At 42.0% G+C, this 20,661-nt stretch overlaps 1 protein-coding gene across 1 annotated transcript; it reads right to left on the bottom strand.

The window, feature by feature from the left end:
* Positions 1-242: 242 nt before the first annotated feature.
* stard3nl (STARD3 N-terminal like) lies at positions 243-16,066 on the bottom strand. Its single transcript, XM_030075201.1, has 9 exons — positions 15,923-16,066; positions 7,197-7,587; positions 6,144-6,221; positions 5,897-5,974; positions 4,490-4,543; positions 3,878-3,995; positions 3,041-3,139; positions 2,197-2,252; positions 243-1,227 (listed from the first exon to the last, which is right to left on the bottom strand). Exons 2-8 carry the CDS (start codon positions 7,395-7,397, stop codon positions 2,200-2,202), a joined length of 681 nt encoding a protein of 226 aa, XP_029931061.1. The 5' UTR covers positions 7,398-7,587; positions 15,923-16,066; the 3' UTR covers positions 243-1,227; positions 2,197-2,199.
* Between the last annotated feature and the right edge of the window lie 4,595 nt (positions 16,067-20,661).

Genomic DNA, 20,661 nt, shown 5'->3' with positions numbered 1-20,661 from the left:
CTCATTAAAACTTTGCCTCTGATAGCTGCTAACTCTTTGGAAATTAACTCTTCAAACGTAGACGACATATAAAAGTCAGAGAAAAACAGCAAATAAAATAGAAAAAAAAAAAAACTGTTGATGGTCATGCATGAACAATAGATGTGGTTGTTATTATCAGTGCCTCAGATATACAATATAATCCAGCAGTGGAGTGCTCAAACACAAACAGAGAGGAAACAAAACACAGAAGCGGGAGAACATCAGATTTAACATTTTAATGATTCTATTTTACAGGCAAGCTTATCATAAAAACACAAAATCGTCGAGCTCGCAAGGCATGCATTAAGATACTGTACACAGGGTTTTTTCCTTTTTTGTTTTTTTTTGTTTGTTTTTTTAAATCATCTGAAGGTCCAACTAAATTAATTTGTCATCAAGCAGCATTTCAAAGCAGTTTTAGCTTCAACACACACACACACACACACACTCACACACACACACAGCGCAGGGCTCCTACACACTGTCCGTTTGAAACCTCAAGACGTCTCCAAGCCTCGGTTTACGCCCTTTTTTTTTTTACGGCTCATTTCTTTCGCTGGGTATCACACGATACAACAGTTTTCAAGTTTGCATCACAGTTTTTGTCGCTTTCTACACGTTTTAAGACCTCAACCTCGTCCAAATCCGTTTTCCAGACCTGTGTAGGAGCCCTGAGCGTGCAGCCACCCGAGAGCCGCTTTACTGTATAAGATCCCTCCGCCCCTCTGCGACAAAGACGATCCATCTCTAATACTGGCCGATATCCTTCCTACCAGTTTCCCTTTGTCCACAAAAGCCAAAGAGCGCGCTCATTTTTCTTCCTCGCCACGGCTACTTCAATCACAAGCGTGTGAAAGTGAGCGAAAAATCTTTAAAAAAAAAAGTAAACATGACACTGAAGGTGGCAGAGAGCGCGGGTTAAAACGCCTTCGAACACCAGAGAGAGGCAGAAAATAACGGCGTCCCTAAAATCTCTTATGAATACTTAAACATGCGAGATGATGAAGTGGAGGAATATGAGTTAAGGGCCGATAATGACAGGAACTATTTGTTGATTAATGATTTTAACCCCCTGATGATGAGTTCGCACCGACGTGAAAACAGAGAAAACAGGAGTAAAGGATGAGACGGCAGAATACGTAAGGCAGGTTTTTCCTTCATGAACACACCGGGGAGAGAAACGTCAACGTCTTGTCACTGGAGATCCTGGAGAAATACAAATTTTAAAAAAATAAAGGGAAAGAAAAACAAAACAGGACTTTAAAGATCACGTTTTCCACAGAGGAAGGCTCGAGCAGTGAGGTCAGTTTTTAAGATCAGGAAATTATTGAAAATGGTTAATTTATCGTCAGATATAAAATCTTGACTTGAAATACAGAGCGGAGGAAAAAACAAACGAAGAAATGTTTCTGTTATAGTTCTTATGGCCTGTTTTCATATCAGCAGCAGAGGAAAGAGTCACTGCAAACACTGTTTACAAAGCACTGCTCCTGTACTCATATCTGACTGCTCATCAAAAATGCAGAGTGAGCACAAGATTTTCATGGTGCAACTTTTATCAGGAAATTTGGAAACGACAAACAGCAGAGGCAGGTTCCTCTTCTCATCTCTGCTGACTGAGCTTTTATTGTGAAAGGCTCCACAGTCTGTCTCTGTGATGGATCTGATTTAAAATGCAGCGAAGGACAAAAGTCGAGCAGAAAATGGACTGAGGGAAAAGTCAAATGACTGACTTTAACAAATATACTCAATTACACTGACAGGAGTAAATGTAATTAGTTACTTCCACCTCTGGATATAAGTCACGTCAACTGGAAGAACTGATCATTTTTTGACATTAATCAGACATTCAACAAACATAAACATGCAAAAAAAAAAAAAAAAAAAACTTATCATTTGGCTTGTAAGGTACAATGAGCCGCTGCACTCATTTTTCAGTGCAGCTATCTTTCTTTTTTCTCCTGGACAATCAGCGTTTAAAGAGTTAACGGGGATAAAAATGTTAAGGATGGAGGACAAGCGGGCGACAACATGTCTGCTCTCTGCTTTCTGCAGCCTGATCTGCTGTTTTGCGGGTCGGCTCGATCACATGCGGCCCGTCTGAATGGAAAACGGTGAGAAAAGGTGATTTTGTGACGTGGACATGAACGCCGGAGCGACGCCACGCGGTCTCACCTGCTAAATGAGCCCCTTTTCTGGATCGTGTTTGTCGTCGAGCTCCTCATCCGAGTCTGGAAAAGGAGGACAAGCAGAAACCTGAGTGGAAACAGAAAAACAAAACAAACAAACAAACAAACAGTCTATCCTGTTCTCTATCTATTCTATCTTCTTTTGACTGTTTTCTTGCTTTTGCTCTCAGTTGGATTTTATTGGTTTAAAACTTCTGTGGTTGTCATGACGCTGCTTCCCTTTAAAAAGCGATTAAATAAAGATTTTTTTTTTTTCCAAATCCTGCACGGTGGCAGTCCATCATCCAGCGGTTCATTTCTCATAAAAAGGTCTGCTACTTTTTATTTCACTGTGTATATTTCCAGTAAAATGTCATATAAATAATACATAATAGAGAGATATGTGAGACTATATGAGGAACATGTTGTATATTTCTGGCAATATATAACAGCAGTGTTGTGATATGAGACTAGATATCGAATGATTGTGGTTATTTTATTGTGAAATAACTTAAACGTGACCTTTTCCTGATCATGAACAGCAAAGTGAAGCATATGAATTTCTTAAAGTTAACAAAACCCGCTCATCACATCCGCATTACTAAAACTAATTATTCATTACTGATTATTAATGATCATTACTAATGTTCACAAGTCTCATGTGGAAATATAATAAATATTCCTCTACATAATAAAGCCACATAATAGAGGTTTTCCATGTAAAATATTGTCATGTTTGATTTTGTCGATATTTATTTTACTTTTCTATGTTGACGATGAAGTTTATTTATCTGACTTGATTTGTGAGTGTGTGTGTGTGTGTGTGTGTGTGTGTGTGTGTGTGTCACGACCTGCCACAGACTCCGGTGGAGAGTAGAACTGGCCGTCGGACAGCGGGCCGGGGTGCAGGAGAGGCGCGCGCTGTGTGGCGTCCATGATCGACTGATATCCTGCAACAGAGCAAAGACAGCAGGGCGTTGGACCAACAACCTGCCAGCGCTGTAATTATATTTTACATTTTTAAAACAATTTTAGGGTCATTTTGTGCTAACTTTCTTGTAAATAGTGTCCACTCTATCAGGTCAATCTAATCCAATCCAATCCAGCTGTTATGCCGTAAAGTTTCATCTCCTGCTGCCTGTAATGCTCAGCTTTTCTTGTTGTCACGGTAACAGAGGTGTTCATTCACTTCTATGTTTGGTATTGAGCTCATAGTTAGTGCTGCTGTTGGACTGGACTGCACTTTACTGACAGCTGTTTCCACTATTCTGTCCCCACTCATTGTAGATAAATAAGGGAGGACAAAAAACTAGAAACACCTCTCAGTATAATGCAGTCCAGTAGCAGACCTCTGCAAACTACAACCTCAGTAATAAACACAGAATTAAAGTGACACATTTTGCACAATGTCAACACAAACTGAACATTATAAACTTTATTAAAAGGTAGAATTTATGGCAGAGCTGGACAGGTGGAGCTGAAAAATTAATAGATATACATACATATGACTAAATGTTTACTGATTGCTCGATTAAAGGGTTAAATGCTCGTGGAAGGTGCCTGAACGCAGCCTCCCTTCCTTTCCCAAGCCTTTAAAATCTGACGCTGATTTTAATGCATCATTTTAATAATTATATAGTTTTCTCGTAATGTTTCAGTGTTTCAGAGCGAGAGCAGACGGAGCTCACTGCTGTCGTCCTCGGCCTCCTGAGGCAGGACCTTGAAGTCCAGCAGCCAGGTTTCTATCCAGGCCAGCACGAAGGAGATGATGGGCAGCAGGTACCCGAAGGCCCCCTGGGACAGGAGCTGCACACACACGCACACACACACACACACACACACAATTTGACATCATTATTATGACCTCTGTAACGTGACCACAGGCTGTTTCAGTCTGGTTCAGCACTTTCAGGTGAGCTGACTCAGCTTCTTCACAGACCAGCTGGAGTTGGTAAGGACTCGTACTTGGATGTCTGGACTACAATTAGTGGATATTAGTTCTGATCTTGATTGACAGGCAAGACAAGGCAAATTTATTTATGAAGCACCGTATTAGACAGATCTAAGTTGTTCAAAGTGTTTGACAAAAAGAATAAAATACAAAGATTCAAATGCCTGTAGATAAAAGCAGGATAAGACACAATGTCCACATGCAATAAAACCTAATAAAATCTAAATGTATAATAATATAGAAAAAATAACTAGCATCAGCAGGGGGAGCAGTGAGTCCAAGATCACTGAATTACACGATGATGATCAATAAGGAGATCAAAAACCATGAAACTGCTTTGACGACTGACCTTTGATAAAATGACTTTTACGATGAGGAAGGCGCTGCTGACGGCTGTGGTGATCTGCACACAAAACAAAGGAGGCGACACATTAAAACACACACACACAAAACATCCAGATTTATTTTGCATAAACCCGCATTTACCATGACCTAAAAAAAATGTTTTGTCCTTCTTCTCCCTTTATTTTGCAAAGCTGTTTTTTTTTGTTCCCTCCAGTCTGGTTTTCATTCCAAAAACCTTCCAGTTGATGCAACAAACATGTGAGACGAGCTGGGAACCACATGCTGCTGCGTTCCTGCCTGCTGACGTTCCTCAAAAATAAATAAATAAATAAATAAAATAAAACTGAATGCAGCCTTTCGTGTGCTTTTAAGAAGAGCTTCTGAAAACACTGGAGCTCGAGGGCACGGTGCATTCTCTGCTTGATTCACAAAGCCTCTCAGGTACGTGCCTGCGACGAGAAATCTCACAGGAAACCAGGAATTTAGCACGAAATGAGCAAATATTTAAAAAAAAAAAAAAAAAAAAAAAAAAATCACAAGAAAAAGATGGGACACTGTCATCGTCTCAATTCTTCTTCTTTTTTTTTTAACAAACAACAGACTTTTGTCATCATTATTATTATAATTATTATAATTAGTATTATTTTTGTTGTTTTTTTCTCTTGACTACTTTATTTGTTTGTTTTAAATCAGCATTTTTATTGGGTCAGGTGTTGTTTATATCTGTATTCACAATGCTGTTGTATTTAACCATTAAGAAAACAGACCTTGAACCAAAATACCTAAGAAAAAAAAAAATTAATAAAAATTTTAAAAAATAAAAAACACTCTGAACCCTATGTAATTCTTGGTTTTTGGTTTTGATTTTTGTTTTTTATTTGTTTTTGACATTGCTGTTTGTTTGTTTGTTTGTTTTTTTAACTTTTTATTTATTCAATTTTTGATTTTCCATGGAATGATGCCTGACATCGGACCAAATTAAATAAACGTATACATAAAAATAAATTATGGAAAAATATAAAAAATTAAAATAAAAAAAAATAAAATAAAAAAAAGAATCCATACTTAAACATATAAGGCAAAATGGATAAAGACTGACTTTTACAAGGAGGAGAGATATTTGTGGTGGAGACATTGGTGTTTTTGCTGGTGCTTTACTGTAATGCATAAGCTGCTGGATGCCTGAATTTCCCTCGGGATCAATAAAGTATCTATCTATCTATCTATCTATCTATCTATCTATCTCTCTGAACCCAAAAAATAAATAAAACTAAAACATCTGAGTGTCTGCTAAACTCTCTGTCAGGTGGACCTAAAGGTTCATTTTCCATGTTTTTGTCCCGTGAAGAGAAAAAGAAAAAGAACTCGGGTCGTTTTTCAGCTGCAGAGCGAAGATAAAAGAGAGACTCACTGCGATGGCCCACCAGTGACGGAGCTTACAGACGGCGTAGGCCAGGATGAGAGCGGCAAACCTGAACACCGCCAGCAGCTGAGGGAGGAGAGGGAGGGAGGAAGGGGACAATGAAGGAGGGAACGGAGGAAAAACCAAAACGAACAACAAGAAGGAGAGAGAGAAGAGTCCAGAGTGAGCGAGCGAGCCACGAGCCGACCGGGACAGTCGGACGATCACGAGGAGCGAGAAACGAGGGAGTCCTTACGAATATGTCGAAGAAGGAGGCGTGGTAGTCGTAGTGCAGCACCTCCTTGTCCAGCTGCTTCTCGATGCCGCCGTTCACCTGCGGGACACAAACAAACAAACAAACAAACAAACAAATAAACAAATAAACTGATAAAGACCAAAACAAGAGCACGAAACCCACTGAGGGACCGAGAACCACAAGAAACAACTCCCTCAAAGCCAAACAGGAGCAAAGAACTGAACTGGAGGAGGAGGAGGAGGAGGAGGAGGAGAGGAAGAAGAAGAAAGAAGGAGGAGGAGGAGGAGGAGGAGAGGAAAAGAAGAGGAAGAAAGGGGTGAGGAGGAGGAGAAGGAAGAGGAGGAAAAGGAGAGGGAGAAGGAGGAGGAGGAGGAGAGGAAGACGAAGAGGAAGAAGGATAAGAAGAAGGAGAAGGAGGAGGAGGAGAGGAAGACGAAGAGGAAGAAGGAGAAGAAGAAGGAGAAGGAGGAGGAGGAGGAGAGGACAAGAAGAGGAAGAAAGGGGTGAGGAGGAGGAGGAGGAGAAGGAAGAGGAGGAAAAGGAGAAGGAGGAGGAGGAGGAGAGGAAGACGAAGAGGAAGAAGGAGAAGGAGGAGGAGGAGAGGAAAAGAAGAGGAAGAAGGAGGAGGAGAAGGAGAAGGAGGAGGAGGAGAGGAAGAAGAAGAGGAAGAAGGAGGAGGAGGAGGAGGAGAGGAAAAGAAGAGGAAGAAGGAGGAGGAGGAGGAAAAGGAGAAGAAGAAGGAGTAGGAGGAGGAGAAGAAGAAGAGGAAGAAGGAGCAGGAGGAGAAGATGGAGGAGAAGGAGAAAAACAAGATGGAGGAGAAGAAGGAGAAGAAGGAGAAGAAGATGGAGGAGGAGGAGAGTGAGAAGGAGAAGGAAGAGAAAATGTGAAGAAGAACAAGAAAAGGATGAAGATGGAGAAGGAGAAGAAGGAAGGAGAAGAAGGAAGAGAAAGAGAATGTGTAGAAGAAGGAGAAGAAGGAGGAGAAGCAGAAGAAGAAGCAGGAGGAGGAGAAGGAGGAGAAGATGCAGAAGAGCCTGAAGGGTTCCTCACATTGAGCTCTATGATCCAGAGCAGAGTGATGAAGAGGAGGTCAAAGGTCACGAAGAGGCAGAAGGTCCTGCGCACGTCCGAGATGCACTTCTTCTCGGCGGCCTCGTACGACTCCACCCGGGCGGAGAGGGGCGTGGTGCTGATCGACCCCGCCCCCCTGCCGCTCAGCCGCGAGTCCACGCTGCTGCTCCGGCTCTCCATCGCCGGCCACGCCCCCCGGGGCAGGGCTGGCTCCGCCCACCGCTCGGCGCTCAGGAGGCTCTGGGTGCGAAGACGCCGGTGTCACAGCCGGAGGGGGCGGGGCATCTGCTGCGAGCGGGTAAATGGAAGGAGGCCGCGCCCGGTTAGTGGATCCAGCGCCGCCGTGCAGAGCTCAGCCGCATCGCCGCATCTGCAGAGGAACAAAAAAACAAAACCACACGTCAGACATGAGCTTAAAGACACACAGACAGACAGACAGGAGATGTGAGAAATTACATTATCAAAGACACTAAAAGGAATACTCCAACATTTTGGGTGAAATGCCCCTTTTCCCAACTTCCCCTGACTGAGACACGACGTTGGACACCATGTTCACCTCTGTACGTCCAGTCATGTGGTTCCTGTGGGTAGCATTTCCTGTTAGCTTAGCATAAAGACTTGAAGTCTATGGGAGTCGTTAGCCTGCCTCCGTCAAAGTGAAAAAAAGAACCTTCCAGCAGCTCTGAAGCTGTCACATTTACACCGTGGATCATGTGGATTGGAAATACACATCATGTTTTTTTTTCTTTTTTTAATGAGAGTCATTTTAGCAGAAGTCAGACGGTGGAAGTGGAACCACTGAACACATTTATCTTTCCGTCTATCGCAGTGATCCGCGGACCTGAGGAGGATCAACATGGTTTTCTCCGAGATAAAGTTTGATAAAAAGGATGAAGCAAACGTTTGCAGTGTAAATTCTCACCACATTCCAGTGACTTGGAGGAATCAGACGAGGCGATGATGGTCTTCGTGTAGAAATGAGTGAAACTCCAGTGCGACCACAGTACCTACCTACCAGCACTCGTAATAAGGAAGTATCTGTTCTTCCAGCAAACTGCAAACAGCAGTTTTATGGTGTCGACTAATTGTGACAGACTAAATATTAACCAGGCAGAGACCTGCTTCATGACGGATGGACCTTCTACTGAGAGAAAAGGTGCAATTCTGCTTTCTGAGGTCTTCCACATCCGCTTTGTACACCACATCCATATCATCATCAGCTGTGACCAGACGTTTACAGAGAAAATATCAGAAGAACAAAAGTTATCAACACATCCAGTGTGACATTAGGGTCATTCCATGTCATTTCAACAAATGTTCAGGACATCCCACGCACTTGGGTCTCAAAAAATGTATGTATCTCAAAGCTCTGAAAAAAATCAAGAAGCACTGTTAAAACAGCAAAAGTGGACGTGGACATGCCCAGAATGACCTGCACCGCGCTCTGCAGATCATTAAAATAGAGCCCATATGTCTGTGGTAAAACTTATGTTGCTTACTTTGGTATCGATCAGACCATGAAGTGTGTGGCAACCACATCGTACAGGGCAGGCAGGTATGTCTGCAAACTAGCGGCAGCTTGGCAGAGCAGAGCGAGGCTCCACAGGAACCATATGGAGGCAAAATCCTGGCCTTCTATCCTGAGAAAAGGCTGGTCGTCAAGAGCCATATATTCCACCTGATTAACTGCTGCAGCCTTTGGGCTCTCTCTGGTGAACTTCCCACCATAAATAGTGCATTCCTGTGCACATTAGAGCTAAATCTGGCTGTCACCTCTGGTTTCAAAGCTTGATCTGGTCTTGATTTTGAGATATCACATATTAATGGGTGTGAATCCCAATAATAGCTCAGGCATGCAGTACAGCTGCTTCTGCTCTGTTAAATGTTTGGGCTCATAAACAATAACACTGTTTTACAGTATATGCAAATATACTGTACAAATACACAAAGTACAATGGCAGCTCACTTGTTCTTTCTGGATTATTGCTTGCAACCACAGTATCTACCGGCACTCGTAATAAGGAAGTATCTGTTCTTCCAGCAAACTGCAAACAGTAGTTTTATGGTGTCGACTAATTGTGACAGACTAAATATTAACCAGGCAGAGACCTACTTCATGACAGATGGAAGTTCCAGTGAGAAAAAAGGTGCAATTCTGCTTTCTGAGGTCTTCCACATCCGCTTTGTGCACCACATCCATATCATCATCAGCTGTGACCAGACGTTTACAGAGAAAATATCAGAAGAACAAAAGTGATCAAAACATCCAATGTCACATTAGGGTCATTCCATGTCATTTCAACAAATGTTCAGGACATCCCACGCACTTGGGTCTCAGAAAATTCTGAAATTTTCACCAGTTGTTCCTTATGTATCCAATAGGCAGACTGTAAAATTTTAGTTTGCTCGGATGGACACTTGGAGATACGGCCAATTTAGTAAGGGGGGTATGTGTCGATTTTGGTGCGATTTTCACGCGTCCTTATTTTTCCTCCATTTTCAGGTGTCAATATCTCAGGAACTACACCACATAGGAAACTGAAATTTGGTACAATAATACACCTCCACCTGCTCTCTCAGAATATACAAAAACATCTCTCATACATCATAACTGGTAGGCATGCCAGCCCCTTAAAAATGGAAAAAAAAATTACTCAGGTTTCGTGGTCGACCATGTTTGGGCCTTCAGAAAACAACTTTGTATTTGCCGCAGCTTCTTGATTTTTTATGGGCCAATAAAAATTTGACACGAAAACTTTTTTTTGGGATTTGGAGAAGCTGCCATCCAGAAACCGATGCACATATCTGACTAACCATTATTGCTTTGAACAGTCCATGTATGTATCTCAAAGCTCTGAAAAAATCAAGAAGCACCGTTAAAACAGCAAAAGTGGACGTGGACACGCTCAGCCTTTTTTCTGCTGTTAAAACAGTAAAAGTGGATGTGGACACGCCCAGAATGAGCTGCACCGAGCTCTGCAGATCATTAAAATAGAGCCCATATGTCTGTGGTAAAACTTATGTTGCTTACTTTGGTATCGATCAGACCATGAATGTGTGTGGCGACCACATCGTACAGGGCAGGCAGGTATGTCTGCAAACTAGCGGCAGCTTGGCAGAGCAGAGCGAGGCTCCACAGGAACCATATGGAGGCAAAATCCTGGCCTTCTACCCTGAGAAAAGGCTGGTCGTCAAGAGCCATATATTCCACCTGATTAACTGCTGCAGCCTTTGGGCTCTCTCTGGTGAACTTCCCACCATAAATAGTGCATTCCTGTGCACATTAGAGCTAAATCTGGCTGTCACCTCTGGTTTCGAAGCTTGATCTGGTCAGGCTCACACTCGGCACTAACAGCATCGAGTCCTGCAGAAACCAAGCAGCCACGACTGAACTGACTCCAGTTACTGTGCGTATGAGTCTGGCTGTGTGACTGTGGACGGGAGCGGGGCTGACGTCTGGGAGCTCATGTGCAGCGACAAAACTCCCAACACTTCAACTGGAAACAGACAAGAGGAAGAACAAGAGGACGGCTGCAAAGCAACGGTGGGCAACATCACGGCAGATGGCACGCTGATCGAATGCCAGCAGTGGGAGAACAGGGTTTGTGGATTTTGGCCCGAGGGTGGCGCTAGAGGAAGGTTCATGAGGTCACCGAAACAGACGGGGTCCATCCTATGGGGAGCATGAATGAGCTTTCCAAATTTCATGGCAAACTGCCCTGGAGATTTTGAGATATCACATATTAATGGGTGTGAATCCCAATAATAGCTCAGGCATGCAGTACAGCTGCTTCTGCTCTGTTTAATGTTTGGACTCATAGACAATAACACTGTTTTACAGTATAACTCTTTTATACCCACTGTCACTAGTTTTTTAAAAACTATCACATGACTGTTTTTTAACTAGTACGGTTCATTGGTTTGCATTGGTTTTATTGTATTTTTTTTTTCTTTTCTTTCTTTCTTTATGTTGTATTTATTTATCATGTCCACTGTCTTGATGAGTTGTATGTCCATGTCTGTATGGAGGAGTGTTCTCTCTGCTGGCTGCACAACAAATTGCCCCATTGGGGATAATAAAGTTACCTTGACTTGACTTGATGCAAATATACTGTACAAATACACAAAGTACAATGGCAGCTCACTTGTTCTTTCTGGATTATTGCTTGCAACCACAGTATCTACCAGCACTCGTAATAAGGAAGTATCTGTTCTTCCAGCAAACTGCAAACAGTAGTTTTATGGTGTCGACTAATTGTGACAGACTAAATATTAACCAGGCAGAGACCTACTTCATGACGGATGGAAGTTCCACTGAGAAAAAAGGTGCAATTCTGCTTTCTGAGGTCTTCCACATCCGCTTTGTACACCACATTCATATCATCATCAGCTGTGACCAGACGTTTACAGAGAAAATATCAGAAGAACAAAAGTGATCAAAACATCCAGTGTGACATTATGACTTTTACTCCTGAGCCAGGGATCATTTACAGGGGTGCACAATATGATTTTTTTTCTAATGATAACCTGCTCCTCATGGCCGACACTGATAAGGCAACCGATAATAACTCCTCATTTTTGCACTTCCAAAAGACATTCATAACCTGTAGTTTATGCCCACCTGAGAGTGAGAAAGACTAAGATGTAGTGAGTAAAGATGGATGATTTAATATTTCACAGTTCTGACCAAACCAAATCTAACTGACGTCATTATCGTTAACACAACAAAAAACACTTTGACTCTTTAAATGTTCATTTCTTGAAGCAGCTCAGCCTTTTCTTCCTCCATCAAGAGCCATATATTCCACCTGATTAACTGCTGCAGCCTTTGGGCTCTCTCTGGTGAACTTCCCACCATAAATAGTGCATTCCTGTGCACATTAGAGCTAAATCTGGCTGTCACCTCTGGTTTCAAAGCTTGATCTGGTCAGGCTCACACTCGGCACTAACAGCATCGAGTCCTGCAGAAACCAAGCAGCCAGTTACTGTGCGTATGAGTCTGGCTGTGTGACTGTGGACGGGAGCGGGGCTGATGTCTGGGAGCTCATGTGCAGCGACAAAATTCCCAACACTTCAACTGGAAACAGACAACAGGAAGAACAAGAGGACGGCTGCAAAGCAACAGTGGGCAACATCACAGCAGATGGCACGCTGATCGAATGCCAGCAGTGGGAGAACGGGGTTTGTGGATTTTGACCCGAGGGTGGCGCTAGAGGAAGGTTCATGAGGTCACCGAAATAGACGGGGTCCATCCTATGGGGAGCATGAATGAGCTTTCCAAATTTCATGGAAAACTGCCCTGGAGATTTTCAGATATCACATATTAATGGGTGTGACTCCCAATAACAGCTCAGGCATGCAGTACAGCTGCTTCTGCTCTGTTTCATGTTTAAATACACAATAAGTACAATGGCAGCTCACTTGTTCTTCCTGGATTATTGCTTGCTCAATACGACTCCACCTATTTTCTCTTTTGAGAGATATCTAATCTGACATTTCTGGCTGAGGGTGGTGCTTGAGGAAAGGTCACGGGGTCGCCACCATCAAGAGGAATCTTCCTTTGGGGAGCACGAACTCCCTCATGGCAATCCACTGACTCCACTTTGTGATCTCCTGCATACAAACTCTGCGCTGATTGTGTGAAAACAGAGAAATTTCCCAAGTTTCTGCTATGAAGGCAGTGAGGAGTTTAGTTGTGAGGGGTGAACCGGCCATCACTTGTCAGTTTTCAGCATCACATGACCTTAAATCCATCAGACCGGCTGTGAGGTCAACGGTTAAAAGATTAGAAACTGAAAGCTGCACTTAGAGCTGCCAATGCTTCATTGTATGCAAACCAGCTGGCTAACATCACCAAATACCTTCGACGTGACTTTAGTTGCTCCACTGGAATGACCAGAAGTTGGAATTGTTTTTTGTTTTGTTTTGTTTTTGACCAGTTGGGAATTTCCGTCCTTGAAAGCAACACAGCTTTGGCGCACACATTAGGTTTCAGAAATGCAGTCATGAGTCAGTATCAGTGAAACTAATGCTGGAGATAAAAAAAAACAAACAAAACAAAGCAAACCAGCTGCTCTGATCTGACCAGCCAGCTCATGTCATTTCCCTCGGAGCGAAAATTTTTTTTCACGCTGCAGCTTCCTCTCAGCCAGTCAGTTGGAAACCAAAACCACAGAGGCAAGCAAAGTTTACGCCACCACGGTTCATGTTCAGCACGACGGCTAGGCGCCGGGCCAAGGGGGTCATCCCAAAGCGAGAATTAAAGAGGCAACAACACTCACAAAAACAACTCACTGCAAAACAAACAAACAAAAAACAAACAAAAAAAAAAAAAAAAGGAAAGGTTATGATTATTCCTGCAAAATGGATGCCTGGTGTTTTGGCACAGCGCTGCGTGGTGACTCAGCTGCTGCCTCTCCGCCTGGTTTCATGATCGATTTCCTAACCAGCATCCGGTCTGAGCGGCCCGATAATCCAACGCCGTCACTCTGCGTCTTCCAGCAGAGAAATATGATATGACTCTGCTGTCGTAGCCAACGCTAATTAAGACCTCACGCGAAATGAGACTGCAAACAAATCAGCAGCGAAACGAGATGAACATCAAACGGATTATCTGACGTGATCTGACCCACATCTGCATATAATCACTGCACCATCAGAGCCGGATTAACGTCCTTTGATTATCAGAAAATTAATGTTGTGCTGTGTGTTATACAAGTTGTTCATTGTATATAGGAATGTCATATATTCTTTCTATTTTATCTTTATTTTTATTTTATTTTATTTATTTTTTTTATTATTATTATCGTTATTATTATTGTTATTATTATTTTTATTTTTTACTTGCACAGTGCTGGAGTTGTTGCAATTACATTTCACTGCTGCTGTACCTGTACATTCATGCATGTGACGAATAAATCTTGAATCTTGAATCTTGTGTGCGTCTCTGCATCAAACGTCCCCCAGGAAACAATCTGAACCAACCCACACAATGTTAATTAAAAAATAGGGACTTAAAGGGACAGTTCACTCATTTTGAAAATTTTTTATATTATTTCACTTCCCCCCTATTTAGCACCTCCTGGTGGGACTGTCATCCTCTCATCGTTACTGAGTGCTGGATACTGCAAATGCTAACCGTTAGCCTTCTTCCCCCCAGCTAAAATTCATAAAAAAAACTGCTTTAATCCACTAAATAACTGCTTTAACTGCTTTAATTCACTAAATAACTGCTTTAACTGCTTTAATCCACTAAATAAGTGCTTTAACTGCTTTAATCCACTAAATAAGTGCTTTCATAATGGCTAAATAAACAAAGGTTGAGTTGATGATGTGTGGCAGAAATGTTACGGACAGAAATGGGATAAAATAAAGAGCCAGCGGTGGATCTATTTTCTCGTGCGGTCTCAGCTCTCTGTGCCGGTCCTCAGCTGCTACGGCGGCTGGCAGGTTTAACTTTGGGGAAGCGACACGTGTGAAGTGATGCTCGACCTTCTGTAAGGGGGTTAAGCAGCCAAGAGACCAGGAGCAGCCCGGTGGCTGTCCCTGTAACGCTGACTTGAGACCAGACGCCAACTCACACACATCACAACACCGGCATCGAACCGTGACACAAACACACCGGGACACAAACACACACCGGCATCGAACCGCGACACAAACACACTGGGACACAAACACACTGGGACACAAACACACTGGGACACAAACACACTGGGACACAAACACACCGGCCTGCCCGGCTGCTGAGGGTAAAGTTACTGTGAGAAGCGACAGTGTGTGATGTCCTGTTTCAGAGATACGGTGTGTGTGTGTGTGTGATGTCCTGTTTCAGAGACACGGTGTGTGTGTGTGTGTGTGTGTGTGTGTGATGTCCTGTTTCAGAGACACGGTGTCTGTGTGTGTCTGTGTGTGTGTGATGTCCTGTTTCAGAGACACGGTGTGTGTGTGTGTGTGTGTGTGTGTGTGTGTGTGTGATGTCCTATTTCAGAGACACGGTGTCTGTGTGTGTGTGTGATCTCCTGTTTCAGAGACACGGCGTGTGTGTGTGTGTGTGATGTCCTGTTTTGGAGACATGGGGTGTGTGTGTGTGTGTGATGTCCTGTTTTGGAGACATGGGGTGTGTGTGTGTGTGTGTGTGTGTGTGATGTCCTGTCTCGGGAACACGGTGTGTGTGTGTGTGTGTGTGTGTGTGTGTGTGAGCCTCCTCTGCTCCCCTGCAGCTTTCTGTCCCATCATGCAGCAGGTCTGAGCATCAGATGATGTCATGGATGCTGAACCAGCTCGTGGCTTTTTCGCACTGAGTGAACGAGTGAACGGGTGGATGAATGAACGAGTGAACGGGTGAATGAATGAACGGGTGGATGGATGAACGGGTGACCGCGGCTCCTCGGCGCTCCGGCCGCCCCTCAGAGACTCCGAGCCGCTGGTTTCCGGCGACAGGCGAAGTGAAAGTGTTTCAGGGAGACAAGGCCCGGCAGGAATGTCTGTCTCCGTGGGAAAATCTGAAACCCGCTCCTAAATTACGACGAGCAGCAGATTAACAAGATGAATTATGACGAGATTATGCTTTATTGATACGACGCAGTGTTGCAGCAGGACGTCGCATCACACTCCGCTGTGTTTACCAGCGCGGAGGACAGATGTTTGTTTGTTAAAGTGTAAATATAAACACATAAATCCAAAGTGTAAATAATCCCGTTTACCTTCCTGATGTTGTAATTCGGCTCGGTTTCCTCAATCTGAGCTGAAAGCCTCGGCAGCATGAAAACAGCTCCGTCCGTCCGTCCGTCCGTGTGTCTGTCAGCTCATCCGTGTTCCCGTCGGACAGGATGGGGCTCGCAACGGCCGCAAAGGATCCTGGGACATGTAGTTTTCTTGGTTTTTCTTTATAAATCTTTATTTCAAGTCAGGAACACAGCGGCGTTTCCACACACAGGAGGCGTGAACTCATTAAAACATAAAGCAGAGCAAGAGAAATACAGCAAAAACAAAACAAAGCATCACATTAATAAAATAAAATAAATTAACACAAGTGTATGACAGTGAACTCATTTAAAGACACTCAAACTGTTGTACACATTAGTTGTTTTGTTTTCATAGCTTTGTTTTTTGTTTTGTGAGGAAGAAATTGTTGACAGCTTCTTCCATTTCCGTCATGAACACAAAGAAATTAGAGTTTTTTTTCTGTTTGTAAATTTACATCTGTGAATGTGGAATTTGACAAGAGTTATTTTTATTTATTTATTTATTTTTCATTTTCTCAGCACCCAGATGTAGCTTTTAAAGTGACGTCGAGCGCCACCTGGCGGCCATAGCGGTTTGTTTTTTTTTTTTCCTTTATTTGAGGAAATTCAAGCCAGGTACATGAAGTACACAGGTAACACACATTTTGTCACTGGAGAAGCGGCTGTAAATATACTAAAGTATAAAAATATTTTTTTTAAAAAATGACAATGAACAACAAAATGTAAGGAGAAGGACACAAACAAATTATAAAAAATATAAAAGGATTTTTTTTTAGCCTCATGCTGCATTCTGGGTGTGTGGGAAATAAGGGTTACAGATGCAAAGTAACTGCTTTGCATGCATGGTGCATGCATGGTGACATTGCAGAGGCCAGTCCAATAAACTCTTCAATGTTGTGTCAAATCATTTCCACAATAATTCCCACAGGACTTGAATGCAGCATTAGCCACAGCCTCTGTTCTGAAAACTTTACCTCTACATTTTGATCAAATAAATTGCTGATATGATCATAATCAAGTCTTTTTTCATAAGTGTGATGAATTATATTATTTTAGCTTGTCACCAAAAAACAAAAACAAATCAAAAAAAAAAAAAAGGAACAAAAGCCAAACTTGAACATTTGGGTTTATCAGGAAAGTATTCAAGCTTTATTGATCAGTAGCAGGACAACTCTTCACATTAAAAGCATCAGTAAGAAAACAGCGTGCTCAGTCTCATCAAACTCCACCTGAATCTCAGCAGCCGCCAGCAGAAACTGCAATTAGTGCAAAATAAATCAGAACTGTGCTTTAAAATTAAAAAAAAAAAAAAACTCTCTTTCAACCCGTCATTTTCAAAGCAGAGGTAAGAACAAGCAGTGATGTGGTGAGCAGAGGGAAAACTGCAGTTTGACCTTGTGTCTGTTTTGTTTTACCACTTCCCAGTGATTTAAACCAGCTTTACATGAATTCCCACCAGAGATTCATGTAAAAAAAACAAAACAAAACAAAAAAAAACAGGGGGTAAAAATCCTATCCAACCTAAAAAAAAAAAAAAAATGAATTAAAAACTGTGGTAAAATGTCTATAAAATCTAAAACTTTAAACTAAATTACCCACCCCACCCATAAAAACCCCTATCCTAACCCCCCCCCCCCCCACCCCCCCCCTCACCCAAAAAAAAAAAAGGCTGGGTAAACTGGATCAAACCTCCTCTACATCCCTGCTTAGAAGCACTGAGGTGCCCTCTCGAGTTTTGCGTCAGTTTTCAGATTTCTGCTGTTACGGCGAGGAAACATGAGGACTCCCGCCTCCTGAACTGCGTTCAAACTTCAAACCTGAGAAAATCCACTTTCAGAAAATCACAGGAAAAAATCCCAGGACAACACACGTCTTTAGCAAACTGAGGAGGCAGTGCAGAATCCCTGTCATGTTAACAGCAGCGTCAGCAAATGCATTGTTTTAACATTAAAACTTCCCACTCCATTTAACTCAAGCTGCATTCACATCACATGGGAAAAAATTGAAAATATGAGTTTTCCATTTGAATATGAGCTTTCAGATCAGAAACTCTACTTGGGAATATGGAGGTTTGGACCAAAGTTTGATTTCATATATTTCACCAATTAGGACATGTAGCAAATAACACGTTCATTTCCAGTCACTAAATTTAGTCTTAAATCCTTTAAGATTTGTGTGAAAACAGCTCTGCAGCTCTGGCGTGATGCAACAAGCGGCTGGATTGTTTATTTGGGGCAGCGATGTTTGGTTTCCTGTAAAACATTAATGCAGCGCTCACTAAGCAAATGTGTACCAACTTTTTTTTTTTTTTTTTTTTTTTTTTTTTTGGACATTTTTCAAAACAGTGGCTTAGGCCGAGAGAAGCTCAAAGTAGAGGCATCAACATCCTTGAAAGTGAAATCTGAGCCCACATGAAGGTGAAATCTCCTCATTAGCTGCTGATCCACATCACTGGATTTCTCTCTCTCCAGCTCCCAAAATAAAATAAACACTTTAAGCACAGAAAGCAACACCAACACAGAGGATTATGACAAAATAAAAAACAAGTCCCGGTTCCCATTTTTTGAGGAAATTGAACGTCTTTTTTCTCGTTATTGCCCTATTTGAATTAGAAAGTAGATCCGGCAGGTAGCTTCCGTGTAGTAACCTTGCACCAGGAAGAAACAACCTGATTGTGCTTTCACAAATAATTGGAATTACACAAAAAATGGGAACCGGGACTTGTTGTTGTCTATATTGTCCTAATCCACTCTGTTGGTGTTGGTTTCTGTGCTAAAAGTGTTATTTTATTTTGGGAGCTGTTTTGTATGGAAGTGAATGGAGAGATAGAAATCCAGTGTTGTGAATTAGCAGACCCCAAATTTCGTTGTGCAACTTGTACAATGACAATAAAGGCTATTTGATTTGATTTGATTTGATTAATGAGGAGATTTCAGCTCCATGTGGACTCACATCACACACAGCGAGCTAGACAACACACACACACACTACAGCAGAGGTCAGGTTTTGCTTTAACATTATTAAAAAAACGCATTATTAATGGTGTCTTGTTGATGGCGGATGACAAGTGCAAACGTGAACATGAACATGAACTACCCATCATAAAATCTTAAATCTGAGCGATGAATGTTTTCAGTGTGCGAGCTCAGGCATCATTTACCTGAAGGAAGCCTTGGCTCGGTTTTACACCTGGCATTAACATGCATGTGGGGCAACGCACCTCCAATCAGTCACAGCAAAAACAGGAGAATAAAACACACAGAACTTACTGAGGATCTGATAAAAAAAAAAAAAACTCAAACCAGCCCCAAAGTTGCCACATCAGCCACATATCTGTAACACGTGTGCAAAAATAAACTTCAAACTCCACACAGCAGTGAGATAAACAGCCAGCTCTTAAGGCAAGAAGGATTTATATTTTCATGATGCTGATGTTTGATTTTCTGACAAATGAGCACATGAACGCAGCGATGCTTAGCAGCCAGTAGGCAAGTGGCAACGGCACCGTTTTCCCACCGTTACCCAGTTAAACCATCCAAACACAAAACCCACGTTAATGCCAGGGGTGAAGAGAGCCACAGGCGGTTTTAACAGAAGATATCTATCTAGCATGTTGCTAATTAGCATGCTTTAGTGAAACCAACTGGTATCGTTAGCTGAAAGCAACATCGGTAGCCTGAAGCTAGCAATTAACAAAACAAAATAAAACAACAATAAAATCCGTTTTTAGCATAGTTAGACAGTATTCTTCAGTGACCCAAGGATCAAAATTAGTACCGTTAGCTGCAGGCAAACTTGGCTTGCAGCTTCAAGCTACACTGTTGTAAGGAGGAATGCTAACAATGCTAAAAACAAAACTAAACAACAACAAAACAAAACAAAAATCTTAAATCAGTCAACTTTTTAGCATATTCATGTGTGAATTCAAGCTTAAATTTAGTGTCGTTTACTATCGTCAAGCTACATGGTTATAAGGAGGAATGCTAACAATGCTAAAAACTAAACTAAATATGTTTTTAGCATAGTTTGCGATCTTTAGTGAATCAAATTGGTATCATGAGCTCTGGGCTAGCTTGGTATCTTGCAGCTGGCAGCGGGCCGACCCACTGGTTGCAATGTAGTAAGGCTAAAACTGTTTAATAGTCCAGTCATTTTATGAAAAAACCTAGGACAAATTGCAAGAGAAACAAACTCAACTGATTTTGTATCCTCAGTTTGTCCTGAGTGAGGGAAAAAAAGTCCCAGGAAATCCCATTGGTGGAAAGTTTTGAAAATCACCTATTTATGACCACATATTACCAAAAAACACTGTTTTTAACACACAGGGGAAAGGGGTTCAAAATTTGACTTTCAGATATCACTATAAAAATTCACAAGTTGATTACACACACAAAGACAAGAAAAAAAGTCAATTACAAGTTCTTTGTATTATTCTGTTTACACATGCATATCACACATTATCTGATTTGATATGCGCTAATAACACAATTTCTTGTCTTTGTGTGTGTAATCAACTTGTGAATTTTTATAGTGATATCTGAAAGTAAAATTTGGAACCCCTTTCTCCCGTGTGTTAAAAACAGTGTTTTTTGGTAATATGTGGTCATAAATAGGTGATTTTCAAAACTTTCCACCAATGGGATTTCTTGGGACTTTTTCCCCCTCACTCAGGACAAACTGAGGATACAAAATCAGTT

This window comes from Myripristis murdjan, chromosome 17 (genome assembly GCF_902150065.1).
Source record: "Myripristis murdjan chromosome 17, fMyrMur1.1, whole genome shotgun sequence".
In the NCBI taxonomy this organism is placed as follows: domain Eukaryota; kingdom Metazoa; phylum Chordata; class Actinopteri; order Holocentriformes; family Holocentridae; genus Myripristis; species Myripristis murdjan.
The sequence above is the reverse complement of the archived record's forward strand: the minus strand, read 5'-3'. Positions and strand labels throughout refer to the sequence as shown.

Excerpts from the sequence above, each read along its gene's own strand:
- stard3nl (XM_030075201.1), bottom strand. The coding sequence starts at position 7,397 with ATGGAGAGCCGGAGCAGCAGCGTGGACTCGCGGCTGAGCGGCAGGGGG. Across the intron at positions 6,222-7,196 it reads TCTGGATCATAGAGCTCAAT|GTGAACGGCGGCATCGAGAA; the intron begins GTGAGGAACCCT and ends TGTGTCCCGCAG. Across the intron at positions 5,975-6,143 it reads CCTCCTTCTTCGACATATTC|CTGCTGGCGGTGTTCAGGTT; the intron begins GTAAGGACTCCC and ends CTCCTCCCTCAG.